Source organism: Poeciliopsis prolifica, unplaced genomic scaffold (genome assembly GCF_027474105.1).
Source record: "Poeciliopsis prolifica strain line A6 unplaced genomic scaffold, Auburn_PproV2 SCAFFOLD012, whole genome shotgun sequence".
NCBI classification, from domain to species: Eukaryota; Metazoa; Chordata; class Actinopteri; order Cyprinodontiformes; family Poeciliidae; genus Poeciliopsis; species Poeciliopsis prolifica.
The window spans coordinates 2,162,282-2,177,902 of record NW_026562387.1 but is presented as its reverse complement, the minus strand read 5'-3'; the positions used below and the strand labels follow the sequence as shown (position 1 = coordinate 2,177,902).

The window sequence follows — 15,621 nt, the reverse complement described above, 5'->3', positions numbered from 1 at the left end:
TTTTTGCAGGAGGATGTCCAGCCATCATTACATAAACCTTAAGCCCAATTCCTCTTTGGTTCTGCAGCAGAACAATCAACCAAAACATTTTACCTGAAACTCACCGTTTACTTGGAAGCCTTTCAACATGGCTGAATAAAAAGACTTCTGTAAAGATTTTTCACCGGTTATCAGTCACTCATTGCTGCCAAGGATAGCACAGCTAGTTATAAGGCTAAGAAGTGGTTTGGATAGCTTTTCTCCTCTGAATGAATAATCATTTGAAAACTAACGTAAGTATGGATGCGTTTGTATCAATGTCCAAAATTAAAATTTGTTTGATCATCAGAAACCGTAAAAAATAGCAACTCTGTAAAGGGTTAAATACTTTTTCACAGCATATACACATATCTATAAAAATCTGTATGTATGCATTTTACTCTGAGATTTCAAGTAGAAATTCTAACTTGTGAACACAGTCCTTTATGAAAAGGTTCAATCAAATTATTGCATCCATCTTTTCAGAACAAGTAGTCGATAAATGCTCAAAACAAATATGACACTCAGTCCCATAATTTCTGTATTTGTAATACTGAGAAGCTGCTTTAAGGTTCTCTGTAATATACGTGAGCATGTCCAGCTCAACAATAAGTGATTTCATACTCAGCAGGGTTTGGAAGAGCATGATGGAGGAAGGAAATCACCATAACCCAATAAAAAGAAGAACTGTGCATATTCAAACAAATAAAAGATATCATTGCTCTTCGTCTGTCCCTCTCTGTTGCGCTCTCTGGATTTATTTCTTATCCATCTGCTTTCTTTGACGATACTGTTATTCAGTTGTAAAGATGAAGTGGAAATTTAGAACTACTCTGATCTAACTGGAAACTGGGAGCTCTTCCAGTGGCAACAAATCCCAGCGTTTTGGTACAGTATCAGTGTGGCAGTGAGCCGCCTGCTGGCTACTGACCAGGACAAATGTCTGAAGCTCCCAGAGGATCCACCAGCCCCCTCAGCACAGACCAAGTCGGCCCCAAAAACCTCCAAACGTCTCCAACAAGCTGAAACTGACTAAAGACCAGATGCTCAGGATTCTTTTCCGTCAGGATGGAAACTTTTTTTCTCTCTCTATACATGCCCGTATATTTGTATGGCTGTGATGGCTATGTCAGAATGAAGACACAGAGTGGTTTCCAGATTATCTGTATCTCATTACTTCGTGTCATTATACAGCCATCTCCTTTACCACATCCAGCCGGTGGTTATTAGCATGTCTGCTAAAAGCTTTGTCCCGTTCAAACATTTCCATGTGTCGTCTTTCAGCCTCCTCCTCTGCAGCTGTGCGTGGCTGAAGCATCCTCACCTTTAACTGCTGTGTGGGAGCCGTAAACCTTGATAGAACCTCCAGGTCCGGCTTCGAATAACACTGCTAGCTTTAATGAGGTTAATAAAAGGCCAATGGGATCTTTAGAAGAGTCAGGAGAAGGTCGGAGCCCGGCTTCATGTGTTCAGGGATCATTAGCATTCGACTCAACAGGAACCTCAACAATTTACCAGACAAAAACAATAAGTGAAGCATCAATAAGACCTGAAAATAAAAGCCATCAATGCACTCACATCTTGCACAATCATATTATAAGTTCACACTTTGCAATGATCGACTGTCACACACAAAACTTTTGTAATGTTGAAAGAGCTGCAAAACTGAATCAGTCTGAGTTTATTTCATGTGAAAACCTGATGTACCGTTTTCACAAAAGATGACTTGATACGATATATGTAAAGCGGTGTCAGAAGTTGTCGTAGAAACAATTGTGTGACTGCTCCTGCAACAAAAGGACTTATTTTTCTACATTTTCCATGCTATGATCATGACTTAAACACTTTTCTTCATCCTCTTCATTCTGTTTTGAATCCAGAAGTGCTCACACTAGCTAGATTGATCTCTCTACCAAAGCTTTTTTATGTGATTCTGCTCCAGCTTTTAATTAGTGTTGCATTTTAAAATTGTACAGTGTGATACAAAGTTAGTAGTGTGAAAATCTTTAAAGTCCTATATGAATTTTTAAGACTGTTCTGGTCTACAGGAAATATTGCAAATAAATAAGCCTCATTATGTGACTTATTGTCAGTCTTGACAAACTAGGATTCTGCAAAATCTCAGATATATTTATTCATATACATAGGTCAACAATGCCCATACTTTGACAGGTTGCATGCTGGCATAAATTATTTATAAACAGTGATATATTAGCACATCTGCTAATGTTTTGTCCCATTCAAACATTGACACGGAGAAGACATGAAAAGCACAGATCAGATTTTTTTAAGAGGCATTCTTCCAAGAATTGATTAACTAGTTGTGACCTGCAGCAGGTAAGCTTTCATGTCTTCTGGATTTTCCACCAGAGGCTAAAGCAGGTCTGAGACCGAAGTTTTCTACTACAGTTTGAACAATCGTTATGAGATACAAAAACAAAATGCATTCATCTGACTCATGTGGCTGTTGCTTATAACAACATGAAAGTAATGTGGTGAATGAGTCAGTAATCTGCCAAGAAGAGGTGTGCCAGGTGTGTACAACTGGTTGTAATGTACTCGTCCATCCACAAAGTGGTGGTCTTTGCACTTCTGTTTTGTTTGCAGGGGGCTTTTTTTGTAAAGATTAGTTACACTTCCATTACAAATGTTCGGAAAATTCTGTCGATATTCTGGTAAGAAGAAAACAAAACAAAAACATAATTTCAATTAAGTTTGTTAAAAAAAAAGTAATGAAAAACATGCTGTGCCGCCATGCTGCCACCATGCTCCTACCACTTCCTGTCATTTTCTTTGTCTTGTCTGTCAGCAGTAACATCGAGTTGTTGATCTCATAACTTGTGAAGCAAAAAAAAGTGCTTTCTTTGCAATTTTGCAAAATATGCTAGTTTTCATAGTACAACCCCCTCCCCAACACCCCACCCATCCTCCAAAAAAACCTCATCCTAACTCTTTGTTTTAATCAAAACACTTCAGTGTTTTCGAAATTGCTGTGTTCCCATAAAGCAAATTTATTTTCTTAATTCCAATTTGCACAATACTTTGGTCAATGGAAACACAGTGACTAACTCTAGATTTCTCCACTTTGTTTCAGACCACCTCAGAAAATCTGCTAGTTTCATTCCCTGAAAAAAAAAAAAGTTATTTTCACAAAATCTAGGCAAGAATGATCTACTCCAAGCACCTCCACCACTACAAAACTAGAATCACAGACATCAACATGCTGACAGGAAATTGGTGCACAAGGAGCCAATACTCACAGCAGGATGCTCAGTGACTACTAAACGGAATAGACCAGATGTGGGTGTAAGAAGGTCTCAGCAGCAACATTAACATGAAAAAGTAAAGGGAAAACTAACCTTAAACTCAACCTTTCAGCTAATGAAGTGCAGGTAGGAGCAGCAGACAGAGAGGTGGGTATGTCTGTCTGGATCTCCTATAGTGGGAACCGAACCGAAGAAGTCTAAGAAACTTCCAGTAATCCAGATGGAGGTATAATGTGATATTAGGCGTGACACTACCAGTGTTCTGTACATTCTCCAATTTAAGGCCAGACTGTCCTGGTGCCATGCGGGGCACTAGATCTCGTGACTTCATCAGTGATGCACCGCTCATGCAGAAAGTTCACCGAGATTCTTCTGCAAACACAGCTTCACGGGACCATCAAGGAGAAAGAAGAGGAGATGGGCTGGAGGAGTTTTATTTGGAAACCTGAGTCCCTGCCGGTAATTGCCCACAATGACCGTAATCAAAAGTGATGGTCTGGCATTCTAATTTGCCCAGAGAGATTTCCACAATGATGGGGCTTTTGTCAGTCTGTTCAGAAAATGCAGTATTACACACATTGCATTCATCAGAACAGGCCCTATATATCCTGTTGTTGTTCTGCAGTGGCTCTCTTCAACTATAACAGCAAGTGCCTCTTTAGGACTGTTTCATGGTATAATCATCTCTACCAAGACCAACGGGCTTTTTGTGAACCTACTTCTGGTTAGAAATCAGTTTTGAGGGTTAGGCCGTTGGTGTGAATTAAGTTTTAATGTGTAGTGTTCATTGTTTACGGGTAAAAACGAATATTAGAGTTGGTTATAGGAAAAATGGGGTTATTCAAATGGTAATGAAAGTGTTTGGCTGTCCAATGTTAAGCAAGCGTGACAGAAGGATACGGGTTCTAAGGAAAGACTTTGTGCTCTCTGGTAAGTTCCTCAGTCTAGCTTTTTATTTGACTTCAGCTTATTTTAGTAATTCTACTCATGTCTGAGTCTGCCATCCTAACCTCTAGACGGCATGCATTTCATTTCACCTGATATCAATAATTATTTGTTGGTTTTTTTTTTTTTTTTTTGTTTTAAATAAATGAAATACTGATAGACTGGTGATGTGACCTTTCCTGTTGTATCTATGATTTCCACTTCACCCCATTGTTTATTTTTAAGCAGTTATGAGACACGGTGGGAAAACCTTAAACTGCTGCTGTGCAAATTACTCAACAGGTTGTTGTTAGGTAACTAAAGAGTGAGTAAGGTAGTTGATGCCACCAGACTAGCTTAGCTAGCGATGAGAAGTTGAACGACTAAAGCTTTTCCTCTGCCTACATCCCCCAGAATGCTGAGCGGTTTCAGATTGGAGTTCTGTGAAATTGAATATTCTATAAGCTGTATCATCTACCGATATTTATTACGTCTGTCGCAATGAAAATTGTTATTGATATATTGTCCACCCACTCAATTAAGCTCAACTTATTTTGTATCATTGCTCCAACCTTAACCTCTAACCCTTTACAATGCAGGTCAACTACTTTATGACAGGTCTTTGGACCGAAGCCACAATGGTTAATATACCAAGAGACATTCTAAGTCCATAACACAAAAAAGTACAACACACATAGAGAAAGGAAAAAGAAAAAAAAATGTGTCTGTCACATAATTTTGTTGTTAAACTGTAATTTTCCAGTGATATGTTTCTCATTTTTCTGGATACAACTCTATAATAACATTTGTCAAAAATAGTCAACCGTTCCAGTAAAGCTAAAAAAATAAAAAATAAAAATTCTGCCTGCCAATGTATTTTCTAAAAATACTGCACTGGGGTGTGGTTGTGCAGAAAACTGTGTTACTGAATGAGTTCCTTGCTGAACGTCCCGTACCTGGCTCATGGCCGGCTCCGGTGGCCAGGGCAGGCATGTCTCCTGCCGACAGCTTCCTGGTTCCCCTCAGGCTGTGGAAAATGGCAGCAGCGTGTCAGAGTGGTGAGAAACCCCAGAGAGCAGCTGGACCTGAAGACAGCCTTTATGCCATGGAGCCCTGCAAGGAAACAAGAGCTTGCTTGTCAAACAGCAAATCAGCTGCATACATGTTAGGGGGCAATACAGCAGTATGCAACCACAGACCAAAAAAAAAAAAAAAAAAAAAACATGTTGCAAATTCATATGCTTTTATAGGCGAGCCAACGACTAACTGAGCGTGTGCACATTAAGTTCAAAGTTGTTCCTGGATGTTTATGGTCCAACAGGTTTTCCCCAAAGCTGCAGAACATCCTGCTGTGAACATGAGTCAACCACACCTCGCCTGAACCCAAACACACATGCAGCTTCACACACTCCATTCACAGTCTAGCAGAAACAAGGAGAACCTTATCCACTGAGGAAAAGGAACTTGAGGATAAACTGACAGATGTGGAAACACAAGAATCTGATGATCACTTCAAAGTCTGTGACTGATTGACATCCTTCCTGCAGCCAGATAATTGTGGCCACATTGACAAATTGTTTATAATAGGTGCGTGGCTTCGTAGTTTGATTAACTGGAACCTCTAAAAATGCCACAAAATACTAGAAACAGATCTGGTCGGCCTTAATTTCATCCATAAAATCCTGCCCATCTACAGTCACGCAACCAGCCAAAAAAACACTACGTGGTAACGGGGAATGGAAAAATGGACATTGAGCTCTTTGCAGCATGCAGCTTAATGGTCCGTTATATGTTGACTCCTACGTCAACTGCCCGGCTGAGCTGCAAGGCCTTGGGGTGCTTTTACAAATTCGCCACATTTGAAGAGCAAGTTCAAAGGGAACCCAATCCACGGCAGGAGCTGAAGTCACAGTTCAGCTGACCCCAAACCACGCAACATATAAAAAGAAACATCCCAAACAACTGCACCATTTAACATCCATTGGATCAATTAATGACTGTCTGTTGGTCTGTAACCTCTGTCCACCATAAGAATTCCAAAAATCATATATGCTACAATAGAAAAGTTACTGCTTAGCTGCTTGCTGTGACACCTGGAGGAAAAATTGGGATCTTCAAGATGGGAAATATATTATAATGTGCATAAGAATTATTGAGGTGTGAAATCAGCCAGAACCTAATGGGCCCCTGATGGAACCTTTCAGAAAAAGCAGACAGTCAGAGGATGACATGAGCAAGTGATCAAATCGGTGGGTTGTTCTGGACCGAGATGTGCAAAGTATGGTGGAATCATCAAACAGGACATAGTTGACAAAGTTAGATCAGATTTCCAGTCCCAGCTTCAATTAAATGCCAGTTTGTGGTCTAGATTCCTCAAGTATTTTAAACTGCTTTGCCTGAGCCTGAAGTGAAAACGGAAAACCTGATGAAACCAGAGTTCACTGCAGTTCAGGTCTTTGCAATCAGCGATAAAACAGGTTAAGAGGAGAGAAGGGCAGCACTGCCTCAAGTCACGACTACAACATCCTGAACAGAGGACCAAACCTGACAGTCACTGAGCTGCTGCCAAGAGAACTGACCCATGTTAAATCAGTTCAGTGTTCCCCAGGGAGACTCTGCACAGTTCTGTTGTAAACTTGGTGATTGGAAGGACAGACTTGGAGAAAGACAAAGGACAGAGGACATGAAGAGTGGAGCAGTTTAACAGCCCTCTAATATCAGTTGGTCACTTTTAGTTTGACCACATAATCTTCAGTCTGAGGAAGGATTTGTCATTTCTGGTGGAGCTTTCAGAAGGTCAGGAGGAACAGTACCAGTTCAGGAACACCTGGGACTTTTAACAAGACCCAACAGGCTCATGATGGACGGGCTTAGAGAAACATTCTCCACCCTCATCACGCTCCAACGGTGTCTGCTCAGATCACACAGGATCAGATGGTCTCTGGGGAAGTAAAGTCATTCTACCATGTGGTATAATGGAATGGTATGTACAACTGAAAAAGGGTATTCCACCTTCTTGAAATGAAAGTCTTAGAAACAAATGAATCTGCTGCCATCTAGTGGGGAATTTTGTTTATGTTTTTTAACTTTAGACTTTGGAGCTGTCTAGTCCTAACTGAGACAAAACATCTTTTGGAGACAGCCCATCTGTTCCTGCTTAACCTTGATGTGTGAAACACACAGTCTGATCAGTATTTAAAGAGAAAATAGCTCCAGGTGGTGGATGGATAGATGGGACATGGGGAACACAGAGGTGTAGGAAACTGTTTTTCTTCCTCACTTTTCCAAAACAAGCCTGTCCATCCAACCAAGGAGCAACATGGGTGGAGGTGTTCGGCTCTCAGCTGGATGTTGTTAAAGTTCCTCTGACAACAACAGAGTCAGGAGGTGAAGGACTGACAGTTAAATGACCTGCAAGACCTTTCTGAAAGAGCCAATCAATTCAAAGTTCTGCTCCAAAACTTAACATCAGTTTTATTATTCAATCTGTTCCTGTTCCTCTCCATGGACTGTTCAGAGGAATGACGAGCGTTCAAAGCAAAGGGCCAAAAGACAATTAGAGCCTCATCAGGGAAGCTAAAGAAGTAAAAAAAAAAAAAAAAAAGTGTGTTTCTTCAATCCCTCCACTGGGTGGAACAGATCCACATTCATGGGCCGTCCAGCTACACCTGGACAAGAAGAGCAACTACAGGAGAGGTCAATGTTGCTATTTAAACTTGAAGTAGCTGACAGGAAGGTCAGTTAAGAGTGATGGATTTTATTTGCCCAACATTAACAGCAGAGATGATCTTTTTCACATGACTGGAAACCCATCCAGACCCAGAAGCGTCTCACCTGCTCCAGTTACAGCTCAAGCAGATGTGCTGCCGAGCTGTCTGCCAGCTTCAGAGTCTGCTGATCAGATTCAGCCTCATTATTTTAAACCAAGCGCTCCAAACCCATAGGACAGAAAATACAGTTGGCCAGTCACTTTCAACATTTTCTGTATTTTAAGGCGTATAGTTGATCTGTGTTAAATGTTAAATAGAAAGAATCCTTTTTTTTTTAATTATTTATTTATTTTTTAACTGTACACCTGATAGTGACTTGGCCTACTTTTATTAACCTCACATTAATATTTGCTGGACAACAAATTGTCCCATGAGTTATTGCCATAAACGCTAAAATTGTTTTGAGACCATTTTCAAATAATATAAAGACAATAAAGGGATTTTAATGAAAGTTCACCCTCTAAATGATGAACAAACTCTAATTTTTAATGAACATTAGGACTAGAACTCAAAGTCATTATAAATATCTAAAACAAGATAACTGAAACAGAAAAGGAGGCTATTTGAGACCAAAATGCCAGACTGAAGCCTTTTATCAGCTGAAGCCTTTTTCATAGAAAGAGAAAAACAATCAATCTCGTAAAAAGCTAATTTCAGTTTATTAGTTATTGAGTCATTGCTTATTGTGACAGGCTTAATAAAGTCTTCACAAATTTGTGATCAATAAAAAAAATCTTTAAGCAGAGTTATTATTTGTCCAGAAACATATCTTTCCTTTTTTTCTTACTCAGGAGGAAGTTGGCCAACAGCTGTTTAAAAGTTTTCTATGCATGAATTGAGGCCATTCTTCAAAAAATATCTTAACAGACAATGTATGCAAGAAAAAATAAGTTATTTTTAATGATAAAACCACAGTAACCGAAATTGTGAGTGATTTTCAATTCTGAATGTGCTCCACATTTGAAAATAGAGGGCCAAAAAGAGATTTTGTAGTTACCAATATTTTTTTAACATCCAACATTAAAATTTACAATTAACACATTCAACTTTTGGCATCCTTTGTCTTTCAGTTCTTGGCGCACGGCTAAATCAACCAGGAGCACGCAAGTCAAGCTTTTCAAAACTGACAAATGAGAACCTGAAACTAAAATGTTTGCAAAAAAAAAAAAAAAAAAAACTTTAGGAATGTTAGTTGACAACATTATGGACCACACATATTTTGAATTGTTGCAATGAATGATTTTTGCCCATAAAACACTTAACCTGCAATAAAATTCTGTAGTAACCATATTGCTCGTCCTCTCACAGAAGCAATACATTTCAGTTTAGTAATATCAAAAGCAATGCTAAAGATGTGACTGAGTTTAGCTTTAATCACCATTAATCCAACTAGCAACTTAAAATATGTCGGGAGATTTAAAAATCAGTTTCTTCCAGGATTTGTAGTCTTATGTTCAAAGAAAAGTGTGCAGTGATGCAAAGAATATCACTAACACCGTCGCAACTCAAAGTACACTTTTCTGTATCACCAAGTGTTTGTGTTGCCCAAAACTGGCCAGCAGGTGTCAGAGGGGCGTTCTACAGACCCAGGGCTTGGCCAGCAGGTGGGTGTGAGCGCATCAACACAACACCAGTGACGTGACAAAAGGGGGGGAAAAAAATAAGGCAACATTTGTCCAAGAAAAACACAGAACAGACTGAAATTCTGCAAGAAGAAAGAGAATAGACGGCAAAAGGCTGCTGCAAAGTTCATTTCTCTGACAAATATTTCTTTTGCTCGTTTGAGACATCTAGAAAATATTTTGTCCAGAAAAGGATAGCAGTGTTTATATATGCTGCGTCATGTCAGAAGTGATGCATCTTAAAGGACTTTGACTGTTTCCTGCAGCTTCTCCTCCTCCCACTGCACCTTCTGCAAGAGTTGCAGGTTGTCTTATCTCTTCTACTTTTTAGCATTTTGCAACAAACCAACAGTGAATATTTTCAATGTTTCATAAGCTGTGATCTAGTAAAAACTTCATGTTAAAACATAAGGGAAAAAATATATATATATAGAAACTAAAACAAAGCAAAAAAAGTCTGGCAAAAAAACAAAAAACAAAGCTAAAATAAGGTCGAAGTAATGCCTGCCACCAAATATTTTATTAAAATAACTCATTATGTATGATTACAAGTGCAGTAATTCACAGGCTACTTTGTAGGGAAAGTCTTTTGATTGAAATCACACATTGCAGCTGCTTTGTGGGAGCAGTGTTGGACGATACAGCAAAAAAAATGCATCGCGATATTCATTTTTGTTTTGTTTTAAATTTATCAAATACTGACAAACTGATGGTGTGACCTTTCCTGTTTTATCCACAGTGTTCACTCCACGCCGTTTTTGTTATTTATAAGCAGTTAGAAATGTTGGTGAAAACTGAAACTGCTGCTGCGCAAGTTACTCAAGAGGTTGTTGCTAGGTAACCAAAGAGAGAGCGAGTCAGTTGTTGCCACCAGCCATGCTTATCTTGCAATGAGAGATGGAGCCGCTACACAAGCTACTCCTCTGCCTCTATCCCCCGAGTAGCTAGTGTTGAGGTCGGTGAAATGATCAAAATTATATCAATGTCAGTTTCTGTTGATATTATGTGTCTATTGCAATATGTACTGTTATTGGGTTATTGTCCAGGAAAGTAGGGTCAAACGTAAGGATCAAATGATTTTGGGAGTCAAAGATCACAGCAATAAAAATTTCCTTGTGTGGCCAGAAACTGTGTGAAGATGCCGTGGGCTGTTCTCTAACAGTAGAATGACAAACAGCTGAAAAACTGTGGTCCACTCAAGACCAAGAACGGCAAGAATGGGTCCCTTTAAGTTAGGATTTGGCCCAGATGTTGGACAAATTGCTCAAGTTCTCCAGAAACCTGTAAAAAACTACTATAGAAAGAAACAAATTAAATATTTGCCAAGACATTAGATTAATGGTGTGCAGTAAACAGCTATATGTTAGCAGGAAAAATTAAGCACGCAACCCTGCAGCAAATGCACAGGCACATCTCATGTTTGTCGGAAAGTAACAAACATGATCTACAATGTGGATTAATAAAGTTAATTTGATATAAATCTGCTGTGTTGAGCTTCAGCTCTGCTTGTTATTGAGGTATCTGTGAAGACAGACTGGATGTAAAATCAGGTTTCATTTCAGCTGCTGTACGTGATCATAACTTGTAGCGACCGCAGGATGCAAAATCAGTTGGACAGAACCACGTAGAGTTGCAACCAACAGACGATGATTGCAGAGGACCCAGCTGCGGTGAAGACCGACATTTGTTTACAGACAGGCTCACACTTGGACTACGTTTCAATCTGCTCTGGAGAGCTGCATATAATTAGCTACTCAGACAATACTCATCCACATGGCATTTGGAGAAAGAAACAGTTTTGTGAGGAAAAAAAATAAAGAAAAAGAAAGAAAGAAAATAAAGTGAAATGTATGACAGCACTGTTCTTTCTCTTTTCAGTTTTGTGGAAAAACATTTAGTTGAATAATGAATTTCTCCTTTTTTACCAAGGAGGTGTAGGTGTAGTACGTTCACAAAGGCTGTGATTTCTGGAGTGCGTCTTGTCTTTAATAGCTGCTAGCTAACATGTACGACACTGTGGTATGTGCTGAAGTAATTCCTCCTGGAAGCTCCAATTAATCCAGATGATAGCCACATAGAGGAGCGATATTTACTCACGTTGAGTAAAAGTGAAATATCTGACAAAGAGAAGTTTAAATTCAAAATGTTTGCATCGTAAGACAGGTCGACAGACAAACAGGAGTTAGCGTCTCTTGATTTAAGCTGAAACTTTGCTAATGGCAAATGTTCCACCCCAAACTCCTGTGTGTCCACAGTAGCTGTGTTTCCATTAACCATTGTATTGTGCAAATTGAAATAACAGAAATAAATGTACTTAATGAAAACATTCCCATTTCCCCACAATTCATGTTTTTGCACTAGGATGTGTCGGTTTCTGTAGCCTTGTCGAAATGGATGCATTTCCCAAATCTGTGATGGAAACACTTTTTCACATCACAAGTCACATGATCAACAGCTGGATGTTACCAACTGACAGAAACAATGAAGAGGAGAAACAGCAAAAAGATGTTTTTTTTTTCTCCCCAGACAGTGCAGCTGGCTCCAAAAGAGCTCTCACAGCATCGAACAGTTCATAAAAAGTCTTGTCATTCAAATGTGTTGAGACCAAAGGTCTTGTAAAATCGCCGACCACAATTTCTTCAAAAATTGTGGTCGGCGATTCTCATATAACGAGAACTTGATGATATTTACCTGTACAACATACAGTGTGTGTATGTATAAACACTGAATAACTAAAACCTTTTTTCTACTGTTTGAAGTGAAATAAGACCAAAAACTTTGCTTGTTTTAGCTTCTTTAGAATTAACAAAATTGATTCCATTTCCTAATTTTTTAGTATTTTGTAACTTCCCTTGAAATCATAAGTTTACATAAATTTGGGAAAACTGTCTTTTGAAATGTAAAACATTTTGAGCTTCTATCCACAAACTTTTGATCCTTAGAGTTAACTGGTTGTCACAGCTGTTGATGCATTTTAAGGCGACACTTTTCTTGTTTGATACGGTGGCAAGGTCAAAAGAAATCAGCCATATCAGGAAGAGAATCATGCAGCTGCACCAGTCTGGTTCATCTGTGGGAACAATCTACCGATGCTTGAAGGCATCGCATTCATCTGTTCCAATAATCATATGCGAGTATGGACACGATGGGGACGTCCAACCTTCATAACGATCGAGGAGGAGACAAGATCTGCGTCTCAAAGATAAACAGGGTTTGGTCCAAAATGTGCAGTCCAAAAGAAAAAGAACAAAAGCAAAAGACGTGGTGTAGATGCTGCTGAATCTACACCAGGTCAGAATCGTTATCCACTGTGAAAGGTGCTCTGTGCAGACCTGGGCTGAAAGGAAGAAGCCTTTACTTCAAAAGAAACATAAAAAGTCAGATTGCAGTTTGCAGATGAACGCAGGGACAAAGATCTTCATCTCTGGAGACGAGTACTGCAGTCTGTTAGTGCAGTGAATAGTTGTTCAAAGCATTGCCTCATGGGGGCTTGACTATGCCCTCCAAATTTCAGAGGTGTACTAAATAAAATAAATAGAATAAAATAGAAAATAATTTCTCATTTTCCTTCTATGTTGCATTTACACTTTGCTTTGCTGAATCCAATGCTTGCAAACTTGATGGCATGCTGGACAAGTAATGAAGGTTGTGTTGGAGCAGTAAGTAGTTAATTTAATTTACAGCTAAACAAATAGGTGTACTTCAGGAGCTCAGGGTTCATTCAAGGAAGAGTACGAGTCAAAGCACTCTGAAAACCAAAACAAGCACGCAGTCTGGTGACATTTGTTTCCCTCCCATTCTTGGCACAGTGCTACAGAGTATGCCTCCCTGGAGTTTGTTTCTGAATTTCATCCACAAATGGACAACTGAGCACTCAAAAAGACACAAATGAAAACCAAAAACACTTGTTGCTGCGAGCACAAGCAAACGTGAAAATAAAGGAGCTCACCTGTCAAAGCACAAAGATGTGAAGGAGTACACAGAACCTCTTATCTTGACAACATGAATCAGAATGAATAGAGAACCCGCACAGCGTCTCACTGGATCACTTTTTTTCTGAAGAGTCGGTTTCACCAACAAGAACAGGCACTAAAACGTAGACCCACAAAATGAATACTCCCTCCCTTCCTGTCTGGCTGGGAGTCTCCGCTCACCTGAACAGACCTGAAACACGAGTTTTGTTTTTTTTTCTGTTTTGTTTCTGTTGCATTTCCACTTCCCTAAAGGCTCATGGTACTCCACCCTTTTCACTTCACTAACTGCTCACACGGAAACAGAAAGACATGAACCATTTTCAGATAGTTGACCAGTGAGAATGCACTTTAGCATTCCCCTCCACTTAAACTTATTCCTGGCACAATGTTTCCGATCAAACCACACTGGAGGAAACAGTTTATGACCGAATTTAAGTTTTAAATATGACAAGATACTAATTAGCTACTTCCTGAATTGGATTTATGAACATCACTGGGGCAACATATCATGTTGCTTACTCTTCTTACACATGGATACGTGTAGTGACACCATTTCACCACTAGATGGAGCAATATGACCACTAAATAATGTTAGCTTTAGAGCTGTGAAATAAAATATGGAACAGTTTTAAGAAATATAAGTCTCCTTGTTGGTTTCCAGTGTTGCTTTTCAAACGGTATGTTTCGTGTGTGTATTTTCTGTCTATGTTCAGAGGCCAGCAATGTGCAGTTCTCATATTAATGTTAGCAGCACTAACATCATTTCCACACTATCAGTGTCGGTCTTTGCAATGTCTGAACTAATCATTGCAATGTCTGAACTAATCATTAAATCTCAATTCACAGGAATATCTAAAAGGAAGCATCTTCGATTCTGACCTTTTGTTTTCAAATTATAAACAAAAGCTTCATTCTAAAAATAACTCTGCCACATCACAATAGTCACTGAACGCACCGGTTGGACATTCTGCGTCGTGGTCAATTTCTGGTCTTAACACCTCTTCCCTTCTTTGTCCCAGCCCCATCCCTCTCTGGTTCCCATGCACACACAGCAGCTCTTTGTCTCTCCCAGACCCATTAACCAAGAAGGGGAGTAACAGTTGCCATCAGTCTCTGCTGACACATTCTGGCATCTCCCTCTCTCTCTGCAGCACATACACACCTTCAATTGACCCGCACATTATTACAGTACAGTCAATGTATTTTCTTTAAAGAGAAACACATAGTACCCCCTCCCCCCCCAAAAAAAAAAAATCACAGAAAAACAGATTTTTTTTAGAAAATGTGCTTTTTTTGTTGTTTTTTTTTTAACAGCAAAACTTGTGAACTCAAAATTTCAAATATTCACACCCAGGGCTTCATTTTTGCAATAATTTGAGATGCACCAATCTTGCCAAAGTACCGCTCATAATATTAAAAAATTATTCAGATCAAGCATGGGGTGACAATTTGCCCAATTCATAAGAGCAGATCTCTTCAATCAAATTCTATATTAGTCTATATGCTGTATTTACATTATATTTAGAATTCTTAATTGAACTTCCTGAACTATTTGAAAGATGCTTTGTTGCAGTTTACTTTTTACATGTTCTGACCAAGTCAATAAACCTATTGTTTTTGTTTTACTCTTAAAGGTACTGACTAAACTGATTTAAGTCTAATTATTTTTACATCCTTGTGAAGCTAATTGTGCATCTACTTGTGCAAATAAATTTGCAATTCAGTACACTTATGTCTATTTTGGGGTTTTTTTCTTCTTTTTTCTTCCTTTTGTTTTTTGAAAAGTCAACACCGATTTTATGTATCGGATCGGTATAGACCTGAACTAAACCTCAGATATCTGTATTGAAAGTGTGAATGAAGTAAAGATCAGATTCACTAGGCCTCAAATTTGAATCTCATAGAAAAGGATGCAATAGTAAAAACATGTATTCATCATCAATTTAGTATTTCTTGATAATGAAAGCTAGTCTTAAATCAGTTTTCAGAATAATTTTTTTATGTAACAAAACATAAAAAGAAGTGAAGGGGTGTAAATATGTTCTTT

General features: G+C 38.9%; 1 protein-coding gene across 1 annotated transcript in view; it reads right to left on the bottom strand.

Moving 5' to 3' along the window:
* mpp7a (MAGUK p55 scaffold protein 7a) overlaps positions 1–15,621 on the bottom strand; it is a 73,097-nt gene that overhangs the window by 38,114 nt on the left and 19,362 nt on the right. The window contains 1 exon segment of the mRNA XM_055037306.1: positions 5,165–5,321. Within this exon segment, the coding sequence (XP_054893281.1) occupies positions 5,165–5,201 (37 nt within the window). The 5' untranslated portion in view covers positions 5,202–5,321.